Raw genomic sequence first — 25,254 nt, forward strand, 5'->3', positions numbered from 1 at the left:
AGGTACAGTAGATTTCAAGATACAAAGCAATAAGGGTTGATTGGGTCAAAACTCCTCCTACCTCATGAAAGGAACATCGGGAAGTGTTCAAAAATTGCCTTTTTTAAAAGGTACTCAACAAAGAAGTCAGCAATTATCTCAAAATATTGCAAAGCAATCATTATCATTGTCATAGATATCCACTCGAGGAATCCGTATCAGTATAAAGCTAACAATTCCCTTTGGCTAATTTCGTACTCATTTTATAATCCCGCGCCATTATGAGCTATGATTAGGCCGGGAATCTGCACAATTTCCATAAATAATCCCCATGAACTCTACAGTTTGTTCAAGTCGCGTAATAGGCACACATCTCAAAGGGAGCGTGTCATTTCTACCTATTCGTATCTGTGGTAATAATGTCGTGTGTGGCATAGCATAATGTTTGATATCATTGGAAAGCTACGATCGTTCTCTTTTTAATTGCGCCAAAAACTCAGCTTGACCACTAAACCACCTTATTTGTTTACTTAGCCGAGACGCCCATCGAAGAGTTCACGCCAACCCCAGCGTTCCCCGCTCTGCAGTATCTGGAGTCTGTGGACGTGGAGGGTGTGGCCTGGAGGGCCGGTCTGAGGACGGGAGACTTTCTCATTGAGGTAATCGAGCACATACAGAATTCCTCATCTTTTGTACCTTGACTTACCAGTTGAATTTGTTTCATAACCACACTCGCCACTGAGAAGTAGAAACTCAATGGGAATGCCATTTTTCCAGTCCAACTATCCCACATCACACACACGGCTGACTACATCATCCGAAACGGGAGATATTACAGTTTACGTGCCAATGTCGGGTCTAATTTCTGTTTACGCGCGTCAAGCACGGCATACTCGGGCATGCGCTCGGCACCGCCCTAATTTCGATGCAAATTAGGGATACGGCGAGGATTGGCCGGGAAAACGTTGCGTTCCATTCCACAACGGCGCGCAAAGCTGCAAAGTCTACGCTGCAAAATCGAGCAAAATAACAAAAGAAAGAAAAGTCCACCAATGTGCATAGTTAACTTTGCGCTAGACTTGCGCCTGGAACGAAAGTAACACCCCGAGTGTCAATAATCAGCTTGAAGCGAGGACACGTGTCCTCTTTTGTCAATAACTCTTGGCTGCCTGTCAAACTGCACTGCAACGTATAGAGAGGGCAGACTAGACATGATCTGCTTCTTTCAGCTCTCACTTTCTTAGGACCTTAGGAAAAAGCTTGCTTGTAATTCACGTTTTTGCTCACAACGCAAAGCAAAAAGCAATGTCTTGTAACTTCCAAGACGCCGAAATTGAGTTGAATTCATACTGTATCTTAAAGGCATTTGTGGCACCCATTAGGTGAACGGTGTGAACGTGGTGAAGGTCGGCCATAAGCAGGTGGTGTCGTTGATCCGGCAAGGAGGCAACCGGCTGCTGATGAAGGTGGTGTCCGTCATGCGTAAGCCAGAGTCGGAGGAAGTTGTCCGCAAGAAAGGTAAACACCACCAAATACGGGAGAGGAAACACAAAATCACTTCACATTGAAATTTGAGGGAGATGCACAACAGCTTTCACCCAAAGTCAACTATGATAGACTCTCGAAAATGGATGATTGGGGAGATGCTAATCTGAATGCCGACTACTGTTGAGCAAGGCGCTTCTCCCTTCATTGTCGACAATTATGACCCGGCTCCTCCTTTGATGCATTTGAGTCTTTACCGCACACTCTTCTTGTACAGTAATGAAATGCACATAGTGAACACAAAGTCTGCCTGCACCTCTGCATCTTTGGTGCTCCTCACCACTGTTGTCATGGCGACTACACCGCATGTTTGGAATTAAGCATTGCATTATAGCAACAGGCTCTCTCTACCTCTTGGATGGTTCCTCTCTCTTTTTTTTTTTTTTGTTTTATTATTTTTTTGCAAACCTCCTCCGTCCCCACCAATGCTGCGGCACGACCCGCACGCGTACAGAATCGGCGAAAGCCAGGACTGGTGACCGTGGATTTACACGCCGTATGAAGGATAGTTGGATTCGATGAATTTTTTTCACTAAAGTGCTTCACTTTTTGACTGTGAGTTGCATTTTTTTTTCTCAGGTCTCCCGGTAGTAAACTTCCTGCATAGAGGGACTGTATTTTTCACACCTGAGATGCTTAAATACACATTTTAAAGTCAGCGAGATTGCAACACAGAGTGTTTGGAGAAGGATTACGAGACTCCCTCAAGCGTGGAGGTTGTGATGTCTGGTGCATATCGTTCTCCTTAGCTGTTAATCCATTGTCCTCTCTCCATCTGTTAACACAGATGTCGTTTTGTCCTCCAAGGGCCTGATTTGCTAAAGGGTTGCACGTGCAAAAACAGGAGCAAACTTAATTGCTCACGCCCATAGATGTGAAGCCTGATCTTCTAACCAGGCGCACCCAGGATGGCGTCTGCCAAACAGGCAAAATTGCCGCGCAGTATATTTTGCGAGAAGTTGATGTAAATACAGTAGATGAATTTAGCACACGCAATGTTTTTGATCAAATTTGAGACAAGTTGCAGTGGCTTATTTTGTGTCTTTCAATGCGTTGTCTGAAAGGCAAGTGCAGACTGGCACCGCCGTGTGTAACCATGGCTGTGTTACCGTGGCAAGAAAAAGGCGTAGGCAAAATGAGAGGCGACAGGCAGAACTGGCCCTTTCCACTCGTGCACTTTTTTTGAAATGCCAGAAACAAAAATAGGCTGGAGGGGTGGTAATGCCATTTTTGAGCTTCTGTGTGATCTAAGGGCTGATTTGGAGCAAGTCACAAGAAGGAGTCATGCCATATCACCTATGACAAAATTCCTTTCGGCTTTGCATTTCCTTGTATCTGGCTCATTTCAACACACTGCAGCAATTGGTGGTCCTCCAGAGCATTTTTTGGGATGTGCCAGTTCAATTTTTAAATCAAACAAAACATGTCTTTGTGTAATTACTGGCTTCCCTAAAATTATCGGACCGATAGTTTTCTTTTCTGTAACTCCGTTTTACGTTAGTTTTCCACTAACTCTTCCAATCCCATCACTTGAAACATTGTTTTGCACTTGCAGTACTCTCACATATTTTGCAAAGTGAAAACCAGCAGAAATACCGAAAGCTCAAACGACAGTAGTGAATCAGCCGATTGAGGACCAGCTTGTGTGTCCGAGCTGCTATGTTGATGCGTTTAACATAGCATTCATGGACCACATTTTCCCTTAATGCACTGTCATGTGCGCGAGTGACGGGGAAAAGGCACCTCCTGACTAATCTAATTGGGCTCCCAACGTAGCACTTCACCCAATACGGATCCAATCAAAACGAAGGCCCCGGAGGGCACTGAGCCGCAAAGCCAAAGAGTTTCCATCACGGTCTTCGATACCATCGTGGTCCTCCTCAACGCCGTGCCTTTTCTCCACAGCACCGCCACCTCCCAAAAGAGCTCCCAGCACCACACTCACGCTGCGCTCCAAGTCCATGACGGCCGAGCTGGAAGAATTGGGTGAGTGCTGGCATTTTTGGACGTGTCCTATTCTCTATGGAAAGCCGTTGGAACACTTGTTCGATATGCTTCTTATTCACTTTGGGATCCATGTAGCAGTATGATTTTTGTCCATAGAGTAGTGGATGGCAGTTGTGAAAAAAATATTACTACCGGTAGTAATATTGCGCCGAAGTTTCTTAGTAGCGAAGTCAAAGAGCAAACCTGAAGTAAGTACCTGAAACTTAAGCTATTGATATCATATCAAGGATATCGTATAAATGCTCAAACGGCTTTCCATACTCCTCCTTTTGTCTGCTTTTCTTTTTTTCCACTAACTTTGACAATAGTTCAACAGTTACTTCTCTTGGCTTGTTCTTGTGCTTTTTCTCTCCACTGCTGACGCTTTCATTGTCTACAAAGCTTCTGCTCGGAGGAGAAGAGGAGGTGAGTCTGAGGCAAGAGGCGAGAGACTCAGATGCAGGGGCGGAGCCATGGGTGGGCATGGGTGTGCACAGGCCCACCCAGATTGACAGACTGCCCACCCAGTGAGATTCATGAAAAAAAAAAAAGTATTATTAAATAATTTTTTAAATTGCATTTAGTGTTTTTTTTTTTTAATTTTATTGAATATTAATAATGGCATAGTTGTGTCTAAGGAAGATCTGAACTTCATATTTTTCAATTTGTCATTTTATTTGAATATAGGATATGTCGGGACAGGAGGACTGTGCTCAGTGAGAGAAATATTCAGGACCACCCTGATTTTTCCAGGCCCACCCAATACCCACGCTCTGGCTCCGCCACTGCTCAGATGTTTTATCACTGCTATTTTGTGGGGCAAGGGAACATATTTACCTCACTAGAACATTATCCATCCATCCATTATCGATACCGCTTATCCTTACAAGGGTCGCGGGCGTGCTGGAGCCTATCCCAGCTGTCTTCGGGCAGTAGGCGGGGGACACCCTGAATTGGTTGTCAACCAATCGCAGGGCACACAGAGACAAACAAACAACCGCACTCACAATCACACCGAGGGACAATTTAGAGTGTCCAATCAACTTGCCATGCATGTTTTTGGAATGTGGGAGGAAACCGGAGTACCCGGAGAAAACCCACGCAGGCACGGGGAGAACATGCAAACTCCACACAGGTAGGCCGGAGCCTGGATCGAACCCACAACCTCTGAACTGTGAGGCGGACGTGCTAACCAGTCGCCCACTAGAACATTATGCACAGTTTAAACATTAATGCTGCGCTTAAATATAGGGAAAAATATATTTGAATTATTCATTTAAAATGTATTAAATATAAAAGTTAAATCAAAATTGTACCTAAATGTTTGAACACAAACAGTCCTATAAAATTAAACGTAAATGAATTGTAATTAAAAGTGAAATACAACTGAACTGTACTCAACAAATATACTGTACAGGATTTAAAACAAAATAATTAAGCCATTGTAACATTATGCACAGTTTGAACATTTAGTCCAGTGATTCTGTCAGATGCCGCTAGAGGGAGCCCCTGTACCACACTTGGCGAATCATTGCTTTACAAAATTAAATGCAACCCGTCATGTCATCCTTTGTATTCTCTATTGTGTTTATCAGTTTAAAAAAAATGATGTGGCGGTTGCCTCCTCGTGCCTCTCACTCTCATTGCTTTCTTTCTTACTTAGTTCCGACTCATTTGCCTTCTCAACAGAGAGACTCGACGAGATGTTGGCATCCCAGGAGTCCATGTTGCGTTCTCAGCCCCCGGAGGCCGATTACAGAGCAGCCACCGTCAAACAGCGGCCCACCAGCAGGAGAATAACACCAGCAGAGATCAGTGTGAGTGCACCTATTCAAAGATCAGCACCTTACTCCAAACACATAACGTATCACATTTCAATGTTTTGTGTGTGGGTGGGGGGGGGTCTGGCTGCAGTCACTGTTTGAGCGACAAGGGATGACGCTACATGGAGGTTTTCATCCAGCCATGGAGAGAGATCATATGGCACTACCTAAGGGGATGTCCAGGACCAAGTCATTTGGTAAAACAATCACCTATCCTGTTCCCAACCCCATAAAGTGTGCAGTGACAAATCATCAGGTGTGCCGCAGGATATCATCAACTTTCCCTTAATTGGTCTGAAAATGTCAAATATTTTTCTATTGGAAGTGGCAAAACAATCTAATGCTGCTCCAGTACGTCATTTTAAAGGGAATTAAAGTGTAGAATTGGAATACATGAATATCAGTTTTGATTTTTGGAGACATATGCCTGATTCCGTAAACAAATGCAGTATTGTGTTTTGTAATGTATTCTCTTTGGTTTCATTTGTTGCGATAAACAGTTCGCAGTTTATTTGTGGGGCAGATTGTTTTAGTATGGAGCCAGAGATACATTTTAAAAATGTTAATCCTCCAAGTAACAGGAAAAGATTTTGCTGTGTGAGTCACTCACTTAATTCATGTTGAATGAAGTGTTGAATAAGTCAAACAAAGATTTAAAAAGCCTTTGTAAAAAAATGTGTTAAAAGGATAAGCTGTTGACTGTGTCAGGTGGCAGTTTCTCACATAGCAGGATTAAAGTGTGAAGTACCCATGGACCTGCGGGGCTGTTTTAACAAAAGGTCTGTTTTTCTGCAATCTTACTGTAATCCTCATCCTTAAATGTGGCGTGCCCTGCAGGTGCCACTGAGGAGGATCAGCTATCTGCCCTGGAAGGTGAGCACCGTTTCCCCCGCAGTTCCTCCATGACAGACAGCCTCCGAGACCACCCGCAGCCTCATCCCATCCCACCTCCTCCGCAAACAGCACCTCCTCCGCCTCCCTATTACCTGGACACGGGACCTCCCCCGGCTTTCTGCCCGCCGCCGCCCCCGTCGCGAACTCAGAGTCAGGGGCACGAACCCGGGGGGCGCTCCAGCTTTAAGCCCTCCTCCCTGGACCTGCCCTACGAGGCGGCTCATCGGCAGGCCGCCCAGATGGAGAGACAGAAGAAAGCCCGCTCCATGATCATCCTGCAGGACTCTTCCCATTTACCCGTGGAACCCACTGAAATCCCCCGGCCTTCTGCTGCCACAGCGCCTGAGCGAATAAAACGGAAGGGGCGGATTATTGACAACCCCTACGCCAATGTGGGTCAATTCAGTATTGGACTGTACACACCTACTAAGCCTCAGAGGAAGAAAAGCCCCTTGGTGAAGCAATTACAGGTATGTGGTATTTGTTAGTTGAACTGGTGTCAGAGAGCCTCTCTCTTATTTTCATAATGCACGCTTGAAATTCAGGATCCAGAGTCTTTGAAACTGTTTACAGGGGATCCCGTAGCCAGTCACTGATTTGTAATGGTCCAGTTGCCCGACTTCCATTTAGGCACTATGGGTTTAGTTCTCACTCAGGGACGATGTGAATGTGACTGGCTGTCTGTCTCTGTGCGGTACCTTGACAGCCCTTTTTGTGTGGTTTCTCATGCAAAATGTACTGCAATTATGACTTAACTACCGTTAGTGGTAGTTAACTGCATGTCGCAGGTGAGGCTGCAGCCGTCTATGGAGAGTCATTTTTTGTTGTTGTCTTTTTTACGCATACGTCTGTTGTTTCCAGGTGGAGGATGCACAAGAAAAAGCTAATTTGGCCTTAGCAGCCGCCCACTCCCGAGAGAGCTCCCCCTCAGGACGACCCCCGCACGGCCACACGCGCACCAGCCGTGCAGACTACTACCAGCAGCAGCTGATGGCCGAGCGGGAGCGTTTGCGGGCCCAGGGCGAGGCCATGTTTCAGGGTAAGGGCCCCTTTGCCGCCGCCATTGCCGGAGCAGTGAAAGACCGTGAGCGTCGCCTGGAGGAGCGGCGGAAATCCACTGTCTTCCTTTCTGTGGGAACGATGGAGGGGGCATCCTCCGCCGGAACGGAGGTCCCTTCTCTGACTCAGTCTCACTCCATCGATGAACGGATACTCACCAGAGAGCTTGGCCAGCTGCCACCTCCTGCCTTGGCCTTGAGCCCCTCACCCAGCGGGACCACCTTTATCCATCCGCTGACAGGAAAGCCCCTGGACCCCAACTCCCCTCTGGCTCTTGCGCTGGCCGCAAGGGAGAGGGCGCTGACCTCCCAGAGCCAATCGCCAACTAGTAGCCCAGAGCCACGGACTAAACAGGAGCGGGTGGGCCAGGGTATAATATTCATTGACACTCAGACCAAAGAGTCTCCTCATGGAGAAGGGCCACCCACATCTCCTCCTTTTCCATCGCAAAGCTCCAAGGGAGCGGGGTCTGGCCTTGGCTCCACTCCAGCTTCAGTGTTAGTCCCTCAGCCCAGCAAACCACCGTGGTCACCATCAAGTGTGTCGTTCCACCAGGAGATGGAGGCCAGGATTGAAGAGAGGAAGGAGGAAAAGACACTTGACGACAAGAAAAGCATGTTGATCAGTATCATGGACACGTCGCAGCAGAAAACGGCAGGGCTGATCATGGTCCATGCGACCAGTAATGGCCAGGCTGGCGGCGGGGGTCCAGAGCTAGAACAGACTAGAACTGTCCCGACATCCAAAGAGCCGAGCAAGTCTCTAAGTCCACGGACTAAGTCCCCCGGTCCCACAGTCTCTTTGCCCCAGTTTCAGAGTCAGCGTGCTGCCAGTCCAGCTCTAGAGAAGGTTCTGATTCAGGGAAGCTCGGAGGAGGACGCCGATCCATACACGGTGACGCTGCCCCCCGCCATGCTGTCCTCCAGTGACGAGGAAACTCGCGAGGAGCTGCGCAAGATCGGTTTTGTCCCGCCGCCTGATGAGTTCGCTAACGGGCTGCTGGCACAGGCTCAGGCAAAGGGTATTTTAATCTCCCCGAGCAAACCTTCTGTCCCTTCGCCCACCACCCCGCCGACACCCACTCCCCAAACGCCCTCAACCCCAATTACACCAAGTGTCACCCCCACCCAGCCTCAGCCTCCACCACAGCTTGTACCTCCGCCCAGCGCTCCTCTCAGCGCAGCAGCTGTCTCAGGGAAACCCTCGGACCCCCTGGAGCCCCCGCCAGTGGGCGAGTCCGGCTCTGCAGCCGATTCGGGCGTGGAGGAGGCCGACACGCGCAGCTCCAGCGAGCGGGAGAGAGACCACCATCTCGAGACCACCAGCACTGTCTCCACGGTTTCCAGCATGTCCACGCTGTCCTCAGAAAGCGGCGAACCAGCCGACACACACACCACACACACTTCCTATGCCGACGGGCAGACTTTTGTGCTCGACAAGCCACCAGTGCCTCCAAAGCCCCGACTCAAGTCCCACATAGGAGGCAGTAAAGGCCCCGTCACCTTCAGGGACCCTCTGCTGAAGCAGAGTTCTGACAGTGAGCTGCTATCCCAGCAACAGGCTGCGGCGCTGGCCGCGGCGCTGGCCGGAGGAGCCGGGCTGCCCCCCGGCGGCTCGGCCTCCGTGACCGGACTAGCACCCGCCAAGCCGCGCTACCTCTTCCAGCGGCGCTCCAAGCTATGGGGGGACCCGGTGGAGCCCCGCGGGCCAGGAGTGGGACTCGGTATTGGGAGTTTGGGCAACCTCGGTGGGCTGGGACTAGGGCTGGGTGCCGACGAGGGTGCGAAACCCTCTGTGATGGGGGAGCTCAGTTCACGACTACAGCAGCTAAATAAAGACACGCGGTCGTTGGGGGAGGAACCACTGGGAGCGTCGCTTGACCCTGGGAGGAAGTCTCCTGTAGCAGGTGCCAGGTAAGTGTCCAGATAAACTCTTGGAATCCGTAGTAAAGAAACAAAAAAAGTGCCGCATCATTGCTCGATAATGAAACGCGATGTTTGCAATTTATGAAGCTCAGAGCAGTTTTCCCAACGACTACTGTTTGGTGTGTGTTGGGGGAATCGCGCTATGCCTGAGAAAACAACAAAGTGCTTTTTATTTCTGCAGATGTGAGGACACTGGAGAGAGTAAACCCTAAGGTTGTAGGCACTAGGGTAAACTTTTTTTTTTTCTTTTTTTTTCAAACACTGTTTCCTAACCACCTTGTCAACTAATCCTGCTTAAAACGATTCCCTTATACACATTTACTCGTATTTGTTTTTCCTTTAGTTAAATACTGTATTTCCTCACGTAGCGGCCTCCACTCTAACAGATGCTGTTCCTCAATGAATGTGTCGCCCACAAACTTAAAGCCTTTTTGTAGGTCTTACAATGGTCCTGTGTAGTCTACTTAACAGCAATACCACAGGGTTTGGCGGCGGATGTCTTCACTGCACACACGGCGTCTGTAAAGCTGAAGTTCATGACAGAGTTTAGAAAGACAATCCAAATCAAAATCTGTGCAACCTGCTCATATGCATTATTTGCAAAACTTTGGAATGTTCAGCTTCCGGGTGAAATTTCATGATGAACTTAAAATATACACTAACGGTACGGGTGAACTTGAGATGACCTTCTCTAAATTTTTAACTTCTCTAAATGTCCAACTGTTCAGTGTTGCAGTTACTTTTATTCTACCACAAAGCATTACGTTGGTGAATGTATGTATTGTACTGTAAAAGTAATAGTTTATGAATAATAAAATACAAAAAATAACCACACATTTCGAATACATAAAAAAAAGGAAACTTAATTTTTGTGACACCACGTCAAACAAACACGACAACGCAACGTTTTTAGTGCATTGAGCAACAACGTAAATTGTGAGCGGCCCTGTCTGAAGCCAGACATGATTAATAAGCTAGTGCATTGCTCAAAGAACCTAAATTGCACTTCTGTATTCGAGCCTCGCACGCACGCGGTTGTTTGTAGGGTAATAATAACAATTGGGCGCCTCCATGCATTTCCTGCCTCCCCCTCCCCCCCTTAAGACTGATGTCTGGGGCGGGTCTGCTCTTTATGTCACGATGTTCGCATTTTGACATCAAGAAGAACAATTCGATTAACGGTGTGCTTCAACTGAGCTTAGCATGTAAGAGAATAGCGGTTGCAAAAGAAATAAAGAAACACTGGAATTTTCCTGGATCAAACACCAATTGTGAATGATTCTATTCAAGCTTCTTGTTGGAGAACAGAAAGGTGTCCGAAAAGCACTGAAACACTGACCAGTTGGACATTCAAAAGGCTTACCCAAGGTTAAATTAAATTGACTTGTAATAGTGCATTTTTGGTTCATCCTCAAATTTCGCCCGAAATTGCAAAATCCCAAACTTTCAGGAAGTCGTGTATTTAGGGACTGGGCTATCGAAAAGAAGGCTAATTCATTTGTTGTTTACGGTTTTGGGTTTAACTATGACTGAAAGTTTATAAAAAATACCGCGCAGTCAAGCAGTTAAACACCCCTAGCTGCTATATGAGGAAATAAGGTATATTGGTTACCTTGTTTGCATCGCTTGATTACGTCTACTAACTAGGAGTTGGGTCCCTCGTGCTTTTGACCAGTTATTTACCTTAAGTACTGAAATTGCGCAGAGAATACTGCATCATCGGCACTCTTGTTTCTGTAGTGACAGACGTGTGTTTTACAGCACACGCAAGTTAAGCATAGTATGCGTGTATGCATTATCAGTTGATGCAAACAAGGAAACTGGCCTTCAGGTGTGAGCGTGTACACCTGAGGGCTTCACACCACACACACACACACACACACACACACACACAGAGTCTGTAAGACCGTGACCTACTGGATCCCGCCCTTTCTCCCCCTTTCCCCGAGCTCCACCCCAAGTCGTGGTTCAAATAATACATCAAATGATACATCGACAGCTCCGTGGGCTCGACATTGATAAGATAAGAACGTGAAATGGGTTATCCCTGTCTCGCATCTGACACTATTATCAGTAATAACCTCCAAGGATGTATCTTCAGATGTATTTGAACATGACTGAATTAATGGTGTGCCGTGTCTCTGGTGAAAAGCCTTCTCGCGGTCTTTGCACCGACTACCAGATCAAATTTTGATAGTTTTAATTTTTAATAGTGGACAGTACAGCCTCGATTTAAATAACTCAGGAGTCCCCCTCGTGGTGATATGGTTTCACCGCCAACATAGAATATCTGGGCAAAAGTCCTTTGAAATGTTGTTGGGGTCATCTCAAGTCTGAATTGTTCTCATTTAAAATCAAGGATGAACTCATTATTACTGTAAATCTGTGCATGTATTCTCAGTCATCCATGTTATGGTAATCTGAAAAAAATCAAATGGGGCATGGTTGATGAAGATGTTTCACCATTAATCCAAAAGACTTCAATCTTAAGTGATGAGTTCCCCCTATTTATGTCTCTGGTGAGAGATAACCAGATGCAAAAAAGTTGGGGATACTACACTGAAGATTTGGAACTGATTAACCTTTTTGGATTAAAGGATGAAATGTGTTTAACAACCAAGAAGAGCCCAGTTGGTTAGATTGACCTTTTGGGGAGAAATGAAGGATTAAAAAGGCAATTTATTTGTTGAGAGAATAATAATTATAGCTACAAGTGGCAGTAAACCAAAACATCTGACTCCTTTTCTAATTTTGGGCACAGGTCCTAGAAACTTGTTGGTCTTGTTATTAGAGACCACTCCACCCATTTTCATGTGGTTTGGTAAAACTGACGTTGGGGGCTTTTTTAATTAATTTATTTATTATTGTTATTGTTTTTTTTGTTGGTTTTTTGGGTTTTTTTTTCCAAAATTTCCAAGGGGCACTACTTTTGGGGGTGTCATGGTGTAAAAGGCGTTCATTTTGATACATGCATTCAATTTGAGTCAAGTCCCTTAATCACTAAAGAATCTCATAGGGCGTCTCAGGCCCACAGGTGACACATTTCAAAGATATCCCCCGGGCTCAAAGTTTAGAGAAGAGGTCCAATTACGTTAACTTGTAAAGGTTATTTAAAGCGGAAGTCAACTCAAACATATGTTTTTGAAGAATATGTTCTATGCTGGCCCACTAGTTGAAACACAGCACTCTTAATATTGTGTATGTGGAATATGAGTTAATCCACCCGTTTTTAGCCATCTCTGGGGGCGGCCATTTTGTCACTTCTGTCGAATGAAAATGACATCACACACCCTGAGGGCTCTGATAACGACCAATCGTAGCTCAGCTTCAGAAAACAGGTGAGCCGTGATTGGTCGTTATCTGAGCCCTGAGGGTCTGTGATGTCATTTTCAGTCGACAAAAGTGACAGAATGGCCGCCCCCTAAGATGGCTAAAAACGGGTGGATAGTGCTGCTTAACTCATATTTCATAATAGTCATATTGCCTTGTTTCAATTAGTGGGCCTGCATAGAACATATTCTTGAAAAAAATATGTTTGGGTTGACTTCCCTTGAAGGCCCGACGCCAATCGCGACTAAACTAGACAATTGCGAGCAAATTAGTCAGCAACAGAGATGCAAAAACACTACGCTGTATAAATACACTTGGTTTACTCTGTTGGTAAGGCTTGGCGGCAGCTGGTTGAATTCATACCCGGAAATTGAATTTCGGTTGTCAAAGATCATAAGATATGACCTGGAATTTTCAATTGGCCAAAATGTCACCTTTTGTCAGAGCACAAAAGTCATCTAGAAAAGTTTACTTGCATCTCTGATTAACTCATTCGCTTCCAGACATTTTCAGACCCGCTTTTACCCTAATGTTTGAAAAAGAATTGACAAAAATATAAATAAGTTCCTGGGATTGAATGGCTGGAATGTGAAAAGACAAATGAATTTGTCAATGGCAGTGAATGAGTTAATACATTTTGTGAAAAATCGTGGACCAGTGTAATGAATAAGTAAAGGTTACTGTGCATTTTAGCTTGATCCTGAAATTTCACAAACTTTTTGAGAGTAGTGTAATGAGCAAATAGGACGGAGTTGTGACTGGAAGCGGCAGCGGAGAGGATCGGCTTGTGACAAAGACCATCATGCGCACCATTACTTCCTCCTCAGTCCTCACTCGCCATGTGTCTGCCCTCTTCCACGTATGGTACTGTGTCACGCATCCGCCTCGTTCTCCATGCTTTCGGGCGCTTGTCATGTTTCAATTCAGTTCGTCTGTCCCCGACTGTCCACGGTCACGCACACTAAAAATGCATTCAAGCCAAGGCGCACATACTAGTACTCCTGATCGAAATTGTCAAGTGTACAAGTACTATACATGGACAAAGACTTGGGACAATCCCTTTGTTTTCTTTTATCCATTCCAGCTTGAATGCAGCAAGAGCAACAACAACAAAAGCATCCATAAAATTCAAGGGACGCGTGTCCTTTCCCCCCCCCCCGTGTGTGTATCTGTGTGTTTTTCTTTGTGCAGTTGTTTGAGATTGTGAACTGTGTGCTCATTTCTCTCTCATGTGGCCCGTGAGTCAGACCGACTGGTGCTCAAACCTACTCTGCTGTCATTGTCATGTTTCCTCAACATACTACATACACATACGCACATGCATCTAGATTATGTGCATAGAGATTATACTGTATAGATTGTACAGTATAGCACTGTACTTTTAACTCATTCACTGCTAGACATTTTCAGACCCTCTTTTACCCTAATGTTTGAAAAAATAAAAATATAAATAGAATCCTAGGATTTAATGGCTGGACTGTGAAAAGACAAGTAACTTCGTCAATGGCAGTGAATGAGTTAACATATTAGGGGTGGGCAAACTTTTGTGCTCAAGGGCCGCGTTACTTTTTTTTTTTTAATCCACAGATGGGCCAGCTCATTGGAAAATGATGAGGTTTCATTTTTTTTTAATGTACAGTATATTTTAATAATAAAATAAGAATTCATTCAGTTTGTATGTTGTATAATTAATCAACCAATTCCTTATTAAAATACATGAAAATGTAAATGCATGTTTACTAGCATTACTGATGTTTGTTATTGTGTTAATAACAATAATCAATTAACCAGTTATTTAATTGTACACTTGAATTTACAATAGTTTGTTTCAATAATAAAGTCATGGTATGTAAAATCAAAAGATCGGCCAAATGAGGAATTGAAATGTGTATGTGTGTAAAAATAATTGTTTGTGATATAAAAAGAAATCATTTTTGTATTTGATTATTTAAATCATAAACTATTTAAAAATGAATATTGAATTGCTGCATGTACTGTACATGTCAAAGATGTGTTTTACAAATATATTTTTATTATTTACGAGAAATCCCTTAACCAATTATTTCATTAAATGCTTGAATTAAAAAATGAATATATATTATTCAAATGTCAAATGGCTTGTTTTGAAATATGTTTATTTTGGCATTGAGGTAACTGTATGATTAAAAAATATTTTTAAAATAACGATGCAATCCAACCACTTGTTGACTACAATTAAAAAACAAATCTAAATGTGAAGTTCTTTTATGAATAGGTTTTAATGTATTAGCAAAATGAATCAATAAACCAATTATTTAATGACATGCATGAATAAAAAATAATGGGAAATGAATAAATGCATGTCAAGTAGGTTGATTTAACAATAATGTATTCTCAATTTTGCATTTTACCCTGGTTAATTTAATATGAAGAGTTAATCAACGGCATGAATCTAAACATCTTTAAAAAAAAAAAAAAAAAAATCATCTAAATTAATGTAATAAATATAACAGGACTCCTATGAATATGAATGCCCAGCGGGTCGGATCAAAGAACACAGCTGTAGTGCACCACTGCAAACTATGACAACAATCCTAAAGGTGTGTTTCTTGGGCCACAGCCCCTGCGACAAACACACAACACAGACACGTAGCATGTCAAAGACAGCAGACGAGGGCTTAGCGGGCCGCGTCCCATGCGAGCGATGCTAACATTCTCTCCCATTGCTCTCTCTTTGCTCGCCTTGCATGTTCCGCCCCTGCTGCTCTGATCTGATTGGTCTAGAACTGACTGTGCGCCCAGGAGGGCAGGACCACTGTGTAAGTGCGCATGGAGCTCATCTCATGTCCGTCGGCCCCCTATGTAGTCTGAACTTTTTTTTTTTTTTTTTTTTTTAGGGGGGGCTTGGTTCCAACGCACCCCTTGTAGAAGTGTTTCCCAACCTGATTGAGCCAAAGCACTTATTTTATACGGCAAAAGTCACAGGACGCCACCGATCGAAGACGTTGAAATATAATTGTGTCTTAGTGTGAAATTTGGGCCGGTTAATTTGAACACAAACTATTCTGTTGTATGAACGACAACAGGTGATACACCTTCTGCCATCTGGTGAAGGAGCATTGAATTGTTCTGCCGGTCATTACACGTCATTGGCATAGATAGATGAACGAAGACACATTATTGCTAGTAAATAAATGAAAGTGGAGAACGGCCTGTGTCACACCTCATGATTACACTAATGGCACAGTTGTTGGGAATCACTGCCTTGTAGTACGCACCTCACCCACACTGTTGCTGGCCAATGAAAAAGATGTATCGCCAATAAATTGTAGCCAACTTTGATTTGGGTTTCAAAGAGGGGATACATGATTTTCATTGGTGAGTGACGCGATGCAAACAACACGCATGCGAGAAAACAACATCAACGCAATGTAGTCTCTCCTCTCTGCTCCTCCCTGCCTGCAACAAGCCAGGCAAAAGTGTTCACACAACCATGTACCTGCTACTTATTCAACTACAATCCGCCGTCTTTCCATTTTTGACGTGAAAAAAGTATGCTTCCTTACGCTGGAGATTGAACAGCTGGAGCAGGTGAATGGTAATTATCTGGAGTCACGTGACACATTTAATTACATGAATTCCTCATCTATACTACAGTGCAGAAAAGTGCGGCATTTACGAGGTTTCCGAGTAGAAGAATTTACATTTATCAGTTGCGAATTTAGAGCGATGCGCCACGACTTCACCAGTGTATATTTAAAGAGGAAGTCAACCCAAAAATGTTCTTTACAAGAATATGTTCTATGCGGGCCCGCTAGTCTAAACATGGCATTCTGATAAATATTATGTTTGTGGAATATGAGTTAAGCAGTAAAATCCACCCACTTTTGTCCATCTCAGCGGGCGGCCATTTTGTCACTTTCTGTCGACAGGCCTCCCCCAGAGATGGCTAAAAACGTTTGGATTAACTCTTATTCCACAAACGCAATATTTATCACAATGCCTTGTTTCAAATAGTGGGCCTGCATAGAACTTATTCTTGAAAAAAATATGTTAGGGTTGACTTCCACTTTAAAGCTAATTTATTAGTAGTATTCAAGCACCGATGCTCCATTAGTTTGCCATACTTTCAGGCTTTCGTAAAGGGAAAGTCGCTGCCCAAAAGTCTGGTGTTGAAGTAAACATAATAAAGACAAACGAGTAGGGCATGGGGAAACAACTTTTCTGACCGTATGTGTATGGTTCCAGTAGTGGGTGATTTGTTTCTCCTTTTTGTAACGGCGTTGTTCCTTGTTGTTGTTATTGTTGAATTATGCGAGGCTCGCCGACGGAATCAGGAATTTCATGCGCTGCTGACCTATGATAATGGTAAAGTAAGTTGGCGCTACACTATCAAATAAACATACAATTTACATCAACTATTTAACATTCAATGCTTCATAAAGATAATGTGTCTTCTAATAATAATAATACGGTGCGCCCCATGTAAGAACATGTATGAAAATAGACCTGGTCATTGATATCGCGCTATATAATCCGGCGTGCGTTTTAGTCTATGAAATACGTATTCTTCCACACCGTTTATAACCATTTGTCAGGATCGTCATAAAGTGAGGACTCCGTGGACTAAATATTGCACTACACAAGCTCTCAAGTATGAATTGTCGACCTGGTGAAGTCCAAGTGGGATTATCTCGACTTTCAAACAGTCCTGGAATGCAGAATACGTCGTGTTTCGTGTCTTTGGGAATGCATCCTAGCCGAAAACAAACTTTGAATAAAGCAAGTGCAATAAAAGCGCTTGTATTAAATCAGATGGGATTTTTTTTCCCCCCACAAACTCTTACCTAGTAAAACTACTCAGCATTTTCTTTCTGTCAGGATAAAGCTCAAGACTGAAGTTAATGGCTTTGTATTATTGCTGTGATTTTCCGACACCTCTGCCTTTGCACTAACCTCAACTTCTGACACCGAGATCAAGTTTGCACCAAGTGGTCCAATTTGTTCTGATTGAGTAAATCTCTCTCTGATTTCTTCAAATAACAGAGGTAGGGGAATTCAGAAGTAGTGGCTCGCAAATGGACTGTATTTTCCACGCACGTTTTACACAGTTTTTGGACTTCATCTGACTTGACCATTTTTCAAAATCCAAGGTGGTCCTTGAGCGCAAAGGTTTGTGCCCACCCAAAATGTACCACTGCAACCATCAGTCCGTTGAAGGAGTTTTGAACAGCGACAGGTTAGAATCAGGTATTTGGGGAGGGGGGGGGGGGGGGGGTAGGGCTAAAGCAAACGATGCCGCTTGGTGGAAACAAGGAAAGAAATGAGGCCTGTTTCCATTCTGATCCGTCCGACCTCAAGCCCCTCTACTTTTATGTCTGCTTCTGCTCATCTCATTCAGACTTTTCAGCAGCCTAGGTGAACTCCACACCATTTCTCAGAGAAGCTACGGCACCACGTACACCATCCGCCCCGGCAGCCGCTACCCCGTCATGCGACGCACCCCCAGCCCGGGATCCCCCGACCGGGGCGACCCCCTCGGACGGTACCCGGGCTTCTCGCCGACCACGCCCCCTCCGACCATCCTCAAATCGTCCAGCCTCAGCTTACCGCAGGAGTCCAAGGAGGTCCGCTTCGTGATGCGGAGCTCCAGCGCCCGTTCCCGCTCCCGCTCGCCGTCCCCGTCGCCCTCACACTCGCCTGGTCTGGGCTCGCCACTGCTGGCGCTCAGACCTTTCCACCAGAAGCCCCTGCACCTGTGGAACAAGTACGACGTGGGCGACTGGCTGGAGAGCATCAACCTGGGCGAGCACCGCGCCGGCTTCCAGGAGCACGAGATCGAGGGCTCCCACCTGCCAGCGTTGACCAAGGACGACTTCGCCGAGCTGGGCGTGACTCGGGTGGGCCACCGCATGAACATCGAGCGGGCGCTCAAGCAGCTGCTGGAGAGCTGACCCCCGCCCCGAGACCACACCCACAACAGCGGCCGAGTGGATGGAAAAAGCAACAGCTCCTCTTTTACTCGGGCCGCGCCGACGTTTGGCGTCGTGCACTGAAGAGGAGGAGCCAGCCCCTTCGTCCTCCAAGTTGGGCTCTGCCACACGATGTTAAGCCATGTGCTGTTCATCCTTTCCATTTTCAGTTGGCAATCAAAAATGAAAGAGTGACTGAATTTGTTTTTTCATCTAACACAAAGGAAAAATGCTTTGTGTTTCAAACGTAGCCACAAATCCAAAATACAAAACGTGAAAATGAACCAGAAAACTGAATTGGAGTTTAACATTCGATCAAAGTTTGCTAATGCACATTAGTAGAGATACATTGGCTTGTAATCCCCCACAATCATTCCACATCACGAAAACAATCCTTCAACAAGTGAAATGAAATGGGAACGTATTACTTAATTTAAGCAAAATTATTTGCAAATAGAACAGAAAAAAAAAGGCAAGATTTCTAAAAACAAGTACCGCTAAACAAGTGGGTAAAAAAAATGCTACTTTGGGTGAAAAAGATCGACTACTTGGGTCAATTTGACCCAACTTTCTGGGTTGTTTTGTACAAAATAACCCAGCAATTTGCTTTGAATTGACCCAAGTAGTAGATGGGTCCTATTTTGACCCAATTTGGCTTATTTTTGACCCACTTATTTTTTTCAATGTAGCTGGACTCAAAAACTCCCACTGATATGTTCATACCATTTACACAAGTTATTTCATATTTTAATCTAAATTTACCAATAGCCAGTAATAAAATGTCTGGGTTACGTAAACCCAACTAATTAATTATTAAAACGAATTCAATATTAAAATCGAACTCTACACTATACCATAATTGACAGGTAGTCCAAGTTTTAGAACCGCAAGAGGCTAGCTATGTTTACCGGTTATGACAAATCTAGCCAAGTCAAATGATCATGTTCTATTTGCAGATATTTTTGCTTGGATTAAGTCATATATTCCTTATTACATTACTTCTTGTTTTATACGACTAGTTTTTGCAGCACATTTGGGTTATGATTGTGATCTGGACTGACTGTGGCCGCAAACAAACTCATTTATCTTTACTAATAAAAACCGAAACGTACCAAACATCCAGTCACATAAAGCCGACCAATTAAATAGTCAAATAAAATTCAGTTCTGTGGCCCTTTTTTCAATTTCCTGTTTCTGATCAGATGCTAAAAATGAATTTGAAATTCACGCCGTTAGGTTGTTTTTTTTTTTTGCTCGTTTGCTTTTGTGTCGGATTAAAACATAAAATAATCGCTGAATCACGTTTTCCTTTTCTTTTGGGATGCCAATTGAAAACGGAAAAATGGAATGGTACACGGATTGCCCTCCTCCCCTCTCTACCTCTAACCCCACAATCCACCAGGCCAAGCCTTTTTGCGGTTTTCGAGTAAAGGAGGAATGAGTTCTCGCTCCAATCAAGAAAAAAAAAGCTCAGTTGCCTTTCAACAATATTTCTACAGAGATCGACGATGACGGCGGTGAACACGATGGACAACCACAACGTGTCTGCTGTTGTTTTTAAAGAAAAACCCCAACAGGCGCAGCTCCACAGACCACAGGAGAAGCCTTGCTATACCTAGACTGTGCTATCCATTCCTTTTGGAGAATGTTTAACCAACACTCGTGGCTTTTTTCCAGAATCAATTATTTTGGTTTTCCAAAGGGAATATTGTATATATACAGTGGATATAGAAAGTGAACCTTGCTCAAATGCTCAGTTTTTCTGATGAAAAAAAAATGAGACCAAGATAAATCATTTCAATTCCACCATATTTATATATATATATATATATATATATATATATATATATATATATATATATATATATATATATATATATATATATATATATATATATATATATATATATATATATATATAAAGGCGAATAAATCTTTTATTTGGGGTCAATCAGAGGCACTTCGACAGGTGACAAGTGTGTGCTGATTCCCATTTACCGCTAACATGAGTTGGAAAGAGGGTGTGCACACTTGTGCAACCACATTATTACAGTCACAGATGTTTATTTTTTACTTCCTTCTTGAAAAGATTTCTCTTTTTTTGCCCCCCCAATTGAGTTGTACAGGTTAGAGGTTACATTAATGGTAGATAAAGTTTTGAAACGATATATCTTTATCTAATTGTTTCAGATCTCAAAATCCTGACATTTGAACAGGCTTGTATGGACTTTAATATCCAATGCATATATAAATACGTATTATATAACAATATGAATATATGTCTATCTAATTATAGCTTTCAAAAGACAATTGTGGAAAGGGAAAATGAATCTGCACCTGCTTTTGTTTTTTTTACGATAGAAAACAAAGAGAAATCTATTACACCAATAGTTTACTAATTTCTCACAATTATAAACTTATATATTTGAAAGGGGAAAAATATTATATAAACATGGACCTGATTTTTTTGGGTGGTCATCTCCTTACGTTCACATTTTTCCCAAACTGTAGCACGACGAATTGCATCATGTCTTTTGTTTTGTTATTATTCTTGTCATACAGTCTTCCTTCACGTTAAAGGGCATCCCAAAATGTGAGGCAGAGAACACCCCATCCCCTCCCCCATCCCATCTGCATCAGCCTTGACGCACGAGACAGCAAATCAATACAAGAGGCCCTTCTACCTCTCAGCGATGGAAGTTTGGAAGCACTTGAGGTGAAATAATTCTCTTTGGTCACAATGGGATGGTTATTACAACCGTGCTCCGCAATTGATTTGAAATGAGACGTGTTTGAAGCAATGTCATTGAAGAGGCTTGACAAAAATGCATTGTTTACAATTGAGCCGTGGCAGCCATTTTAAGCCGAGTAACACCATTTTAACAGGCTCAATCGTACGCATCTATATGCGTAGTGTACTGTACAACCCAACAGGTTTGAGCTGTCTTTCAAATGATAGGGACCATTTTTTAAAGGCAAAGCAAGAACGCTATTGATAGCATACCAGTGCAAGAGCCCGATTGATATTGCGTGATATCTGAGCCTAAGATTAGAGTGGGAGCTAACATGGTAATTCTTCAATCAATAACCAAGCACGAACCCGATTCGATAGGTGATACGTCAGTGACATTATGACCCGGAATGTAAAATTCCATATCAGGTTTCTTGACACTTTTGTGTTTTACACAACTTTAGGTCCAGTATTATATTGCTCAAAGAACCCTACCAATTTGTAACAGTGGTCAACCGATACCATATATATATATGATCCAAACAGGTCAAACTGGTATGCTAGCGTTTTTCCCCCAATTATTTTTTCAACCAGTGACACTCTGCGACGCCGTCTCAGAAAGCCTAATGTTCTTGGTGCGCTCCAGTGAAACGTCCATCCCTGAGGGCAACGCTGCGCCTCACGGCAGGCACATTTTTTCCAATCGAAACTCAATGAGCCAAACGCAAGAGGCTGCGGGGATGGGGATGGCTTTGCAAGGTCTTCATCAACAACCTGGCGGGCTTGAAGCATCGCAACTCGACCATATGTATCACTGCTATCCACTTAGTAAGCAGAACACCGTGGTAAACTGTGAAGAGCGACGGGAGCCAGGTTGTCCACGGAGACGAGGTTACAATCTCGCCGAGGAACAGTGAGCCCTTTTTGTGTGCCCACTCAAAAAGCATCTAAAGCATGTTTTTTTTTCCTCTCGTTTAAAAAGCGTTGGTGGGTTGTAAGAGTAGCTGGCGCTCACTGTGACCTCACTCACACTCAGTTTGAACTGCTTTTTTTTTTTCTTTTCTCTTTTGACACTGTGGCTAGATTTTTGTAGTGTGTGAAACGTAACAAAAAAATGAGACAAAAGACATGTCCTGTCCATTCTAAACATACAATACTTGTTAAAAAAATAATAATAAATAGAAAATGAAAAAACATGTTATTTTAAATCAGAAGCAATGTATATAGGATAGATTTCATATAAATTTTTGGAAGACAAAAAATATATATATAGATCTATATATATATACATATATATATATGAATGTTTGGCATACAGTATATGCATAGTTAACCACCTGTGGAAAAGGTGAGCAGATTTTATTCTTTCTATGATCTTTTCAACGTTGAACTTTAGGGGATAATTTGCACAAAACATAAAAGGTGACAAGGTGCTAACATAGAAGCCACCCATCGTCCAAGCGCATGCATGCATCTGGATCCCCCACCCCGCCGCCGAACCCCCACCCCCCAAACCCCTAACCCCCAACTTTGCGTGTGTGCGAGAGTGCAAATGTTTGCTTGCTGGTTTACATCCATCTTTACAATGAGTACACTAGAGCCTTACTGGATTACCATCAGAGATTCCCACTATATGGCTTAAGTATTAGGAGATATTTACTCAAAAATACAAATGAATGCACTATATGGACAAATGTGCTGGGACTAGCAGATGCAGACCCTTAAAATGCTTCAGTTTGATTTTCCCAAATGTAGTATTGGGTTTGTTTTGGGTTCTAGGCTAACAAATTAAGATGGCTTCATGTTGGGAAAAAAAATGATACATATAGGAGTTAATCCATCTTTGACTTGTCTTCGTGGAGGCTTACCTCTTCTTCTCTCTGCAGACTGGGCTGCTTGAGAAAACATAGGCACTCAAGGGCAAATGTGACTGGCTGTGATTGCCATGGATGCCAAACAAAATGGCCACAGTCACGGAGTGGATGAGAAACCAGGTTGTTGTGAAATGGGGCGTATCCAAAACATGGAGGCGGTCTGTAGTGGATGGAAAAGATATGTATTCTCTGGCATCTGATACTCGCCACCTACGATTCTTCCAAAGCTAAGCAATGTGTTTAATTTCATTTCAATGCCCAGCATACCTATTTATAACCAGAGCTGGGCATTTTATAAAAAAAATTGAGCGTCTGTTACTCGTCATCCGTCGTCCGTCATTGGCCTTTTTTTCCCGGAGGCGAGTCCGACGAAAGTTTCACTCACAAAGGCCACTTTGTATACGGCTTCCTTCATTTCGCCGTTATGACGGTGAAACCAAATGAATGTTAATCGTCTCATCATATTATTACATATACACGACAAATTCATGGCTTACTAATTTGGAAATCAGAAGTCATGGATAAGTCTTTGTTGGATTATTGTACAAGTTACTGAAAAAGAGTAACAAAAAAATTGCAAAATCTCAATGTCAAGAAAATATAACATTTCTGTACAGATTTCAGCAAGGCTCACATAATTTGCTTCGCAGGCCCCATAAAGTGAGTGGCAGGTTGGATCTGGCCCTCGGGCCTTGAGTTTGACACCTGTGCCTTAGGCGGTGAGAAAATTTTCTAAGACTTGAATACAGAATACAAAATTCTAAATAACACCACTTGCTAGCTTTCGGGCAAACGGGCCGGGAACAAACATAGCCTATCCAGCGCGGACAAAAAGCAGATTACCCCTGTAAAAGGAGCTAATTACAGCTAGATTCCAACACATCAGACAGGCGTCCTCCCTGGTAACATGGTTGTCTTGGCAACCAAAAACAACTTAGTTCATCCGAAAGGTGTTTGGAAACCGAAAACTCATCCGAACATTGTTATGTACCTTGCTTTAAGTACTGGAACGCATATCCCCAGTATTCCAAAACATTACAAGGTGCATCTCAAGACTTTTGTCCATATAGTGTGCCTGTGTGTGTGTGTGTGTGTGTGTGTGTGTGTGTGTGTGTGTGTGTGTGTGTGTGTGTGTGTGTGTGTGTGTGTGTGTGTGTGTGTGTGTGTGTGTATCGAGAACAAACTTTGTCACAGTCAATTGCATTGTGAACATGATTCACCTTTTAGCTGATTAGTTTCACTGCTTTGTTCACCAGTTCCACTTCCCGTGTGCCCTTTATGACACCTCCGCTTTGAGTTGATCTGAAATGGGACAAACACAAAATGAAAAATGTGCCAAAAAATAAAAATAAAGGTGAACTTTTAAGTGTATATTTGTCTTTAGGACTCACTTAGTTGCAGCATTTTTGGAGCTGTTTAGACTCAATAATATGGTGCCATCTCCTGAAAATCTTGAGAACTGCATTTGACATTTGATAGCTCGCTCACTTCTTGACCACCACACAGGACGTGGTCATGACTAGACTGTCTGTCACAATAAGTACAGAGGCAGGCTTTATAATGTCTATATGTGTGTGTATATACAAGTACATAAGTCCGGGCCTGTGTTTTATCTACTTTTTGACCCTTGCTTTTTCCATTTTGACTTTATAGACAAAGAAGTATTATTTGCAGTTTATGAAAATGTAATTGTTTTGAAAATACACTTGTGACACATCATTTGGGGCTAATCAGTCGAAGTGAGGGGGTTATCATCGTCTTCTTTTCTAATCAACAAAGCACAATCAACCTAGAGAAGGTGCGCTGTGACCTTTTTAAAAAGCCGGTCGGAGGTCTGGTCACTCACTGATCTTATCATGGAAGGGTTTTCATTTTCTTTTCACTGTTGAGTTGTGTTTTTTTTTGTTTTTTTTCTTCCTTTCCTTGTTTGCACTGTGAAGTTTTTCAATGGTGGACTTTGTCCCTTGCAACTTCTCGGCCTTGTCGCGCGACATTGTTGGCAACACATCAGCCCCCGTGGGACGCAAAAAGAAATAAATGGACACATGGCGAAGGGAGGTCGCGACGGTTCCGAGACGTTGCAGGGGATATTGCTGCCGCAAGAGATACGTTTGTTATATTATGTAATACATTTATAATTAAAACATGAACTGCTAA

At 43.4% G+C, this 25,254-nt stretch overlaps 1 protein-coding gene and 1 long non-coding RNA gene across 10 annotated transcripts in view; both read left to right on the forward strand.

Annotated features, from left to right (window-relative positions):
* Positions 1–20,325, forward strand: part of shank3a (SH3 and multiple ankyrin repeat domains 3a) — a 201,565-nt gene extending 181,240 nt beyond the window's left edge. For 8 of the 9 annotated variants that reach the window (XM_086027945.1, XM_086027944.1, XM_086027947.1 and 5 more), the window contains 9 exons: positions 514–638; positions 1,362–1,497; positions 3,430–3,510; positions 3,913–3,936; positions 5,200–5,327; positions 5,425–5,530; positions 6,171–6,697; positions 7,089–9,199; positions 17,922–20,325. In XM_086027945.1, coding sequence (XP_085884071.1) covers positions 514–638; positions 1,362–1,497; positions 3,430–3,510; positions 3,913–3,936; positions 5,200–5,327; positions 5,425–5,530; positions 6,171–6,697; positions 7,089–9,199; positions 17,922–18,474 — 3,791 coding nt within the window. In that variant the 3' untranslated portion in view covers positions 18,475–20,325. The remainder of the gene's footprint in view (positions 1–513; positions 639–1,361; positions 1,498–3,429; positions 3,511–3,912; positions 3,937–5,199; positions 5,328–5,424; positions 5,531–6,170; positions 6,698–7,088; positions 9,200–17,921) is intronic. The other variant, XM_086027946.1, reaches the window with a different exon arrangement.
* Positions 20,326–20,390: 65 nt separating this feature from the next.
* LOC147148938 (uncharacterized) lies at positions 20,391–25,254 on the forward strand. Its single transcript, XR_015086558.1, has 2 exons — positions 20,391–21,208; positions 21,818–25,254. It is a non-coding gene; the product is annotated as an uncharacterized LOC147148938 (long non-coding RNA).

This window comes from Filicampus tigris, chromosome 4, assembly GCF_054856515.1.
Source record: "Filicampus tigris isolate MCC_2025a chromosome 4, RoL_Ftig_1.0, whole genome shotgun sequence".
NCBI lineage: Eukaryota > Metazoa > Chordata > Actinopteri > Syngnathiformes > Syngnathidae > Filicampus > Filicampus tigris.